We start from the raw sequence: 2,020 nt of genomic DNA on the forward strand, positions 1-2,020 counted from the left end.
GCCCGCGCTCGGGGCCGCCGGCCTGGCGGGCCCGGGCAGCGCGCTCAAAGGGCTGGCGACCGCACACCCAGACCTCCGCGGGGGAAGCGTCGGCGCGGGCAAGGCCAAGAAGTCGGTGGACAAGAACAGCAACGAATATCGGGTGCGGCGCGAGCGCAACAACATCGCGGTGCGCAAGAGCCGCGACAAAGCCAAGCAGCGCAACGTGGAGACGCAGCAGAAGGTGCTGGAGCTGACCAGTGACAATGACCGCCTGCGCAAGCGGGTGGAACAGCTGAGCCGCGAACTGGACACACTGCGAGGCATCTTCCGCCAGCTACCCGAAAGCTCCTTGGTCAAGGCCATGGGCAACTGCGCATGAGGCTCCGCAGCGGGACTGCCCTGGGCCGGCCTCTGGAGGGGCCCCGGGAAGTGGTTTCGGGTCGCCTCTTTTTGAAAGCCTGGCGGGTCCCTACCCCCCACCCCCTCCGCGCACCACCTCCCTTCCTCGGAGCTGGACTTGGTGCCTCTGAGATAAAGGTCAGGCAGCGGGTCTCTGGGCCAGGGGAGCAGGCGGCACGGGCCCGACCTGGGAGCCCAGCGGCTCTAGTATTAAGGAGCAACCTTGTGCCTTGGAAATGCAAACTCCTGCTCCACTTCCTACCGAGTAGGGGGAGCAAATTTGTGCCTTGCCATTTTATTCAGAAGGTTCCTGCCTCCTTCTCCCACATTGCAGTAGGCTCCCTGGAGCGAAGGAGGGAGGGTTGGAGACCTACCCAGGAGGTAGTTTAGGTAGCTGAGCCCACCAGGCCCGTTCCTCAGCCCCCCTCCTTTCAGGGGAAGAGACTCCAGGCCTTGGGCTTTGAACCCCAGGGCCCTCCCCTGTGCATCCAGGAAGAGGAATCCATCCAATTCCTGTCTGTGTAGCCAAGCCTGTGACAGGCGGGGCCTCCCTTGTCAGACTCACTGGGGGTCACTAAGTGGCCACTAGAAGCAGGCCCCCACCCCCAAGTCAGATCAGAAAGCCAGTGGCAGGTTATCCATAAGGAAGCATGCCTTGGAAATGGTGGCCTGGTGGAAGATGGGAAGCAGAGACCTTGCCCATGGCTGGGGGAGATAGCCTCGTCTGTACTGTATGCCACCAGCTTGCAACGAAACACGAAGCCCAATCACTTCATCCCTGAGGGACCGGAGCTATGAGAAGCTTTCCAGATATTTTTGCTTTATCAGCTGAGATCAACACTTGTATCTGGCTTCGCCAAGTCCCAGCAGTGCCTTGTGCTGTGTGAATGTGTATGCCTCCACCGAGCCACCATTTTTGTTGTTTTTTTGTTTTGTTTTTGGGTTTTGCTCAGATACTTGCCAAAATGAGACTCGTCATCAGTACTGCGGGTGAGAGGCCGGTGCCCTATTTCCTCTTGGTTTGGGATTGCTTTCACTCCCCAGGGACCAAGGAAGTGGGGGGGCTTCCCCTGCTGCATCCCCTTTAGCTTTCCTTGAGGGCCATGGTGGGCCTCGGTCTCCTCCGGCCCAGGGTGCCCACAGGCATGGCCCCCGGAGGCCCTCATCTGGAAAGGAAGGCTTCCAGCCACCAGGCAGCCAGGAGCTCAAGTGGGCAAAACAGTTTGTCTTTTCTTGTTGGGAGATGACAGAGTTTCGTGCTAAGGGTTTTATGTATTATATCTATAATATAAACATATCAAAGTGATTGCTGGTGTCTTTAAAAAGAAAAGAGAGAGAGAGAAGCTACTCTCACGGCTTGTGGTGAGCCTGGTCACATTTGAGTGTCCATGCAGCATCTGTTCTGGTAGAGGGCCTGGCTTCTGTCAGCTCTCCTCCCCATCTGGAGTCCCTTTCCACCTTAGAGATGGATTTTCCCAAAAGGCAGGTGGATGGCAGGAGGAAGGCAAGGCTCCAGAGGGAGAATGCCCAGAATCCCAGAGAGTTAGTCTTTGGGGTGTCTGGGACCGGGCTGGTGGACCCTTGGCGTGACTTCTCATCTGCCCCTAGGAACAGAGGGGCTGCCCGAGGCTTCCATGGC

General features: G+C 58.1%; 1 protein-coding gene across 1 annotated transcript; it reads left to right on the plus strand.

The window, feature by feature from the left end:
* Position 1: 1 nt before the first annotated feature.
* Positions 2-1,687, plus strand: CEBPA (CCAAT enhancer binding protein alpha; the record flags this gene model as incomplete). The annotated part of the gene is made up of 1 exon (XM_004704912.2): positions 2-1,687. A coding segment is annotated over one exon (360 nt), but the record flags the coding sequence as incomplete, so codon positions are not given.
* Positions 1,688-2,020: the final 333 nt, after the last annotated feature.

The sequence above is a fragment of the Echinops telfairi genome, unplaced genomic scaffold, assembly GCF_000313985.2.
Source record: "Echinops telfairi isolate 266 unplaced genomic scaffold, ASM31398v2 ScPeMD7_2291;HRSCAF=2852, whole genome shotgun sequence".
NCBI classification, from domain to species: domain Eukaryota; kingdom Metazoa; phylum Chordata; class Mammalia; order Afrosoricida; family Tenrecidae; genus Echinops; species Echinops telfairi.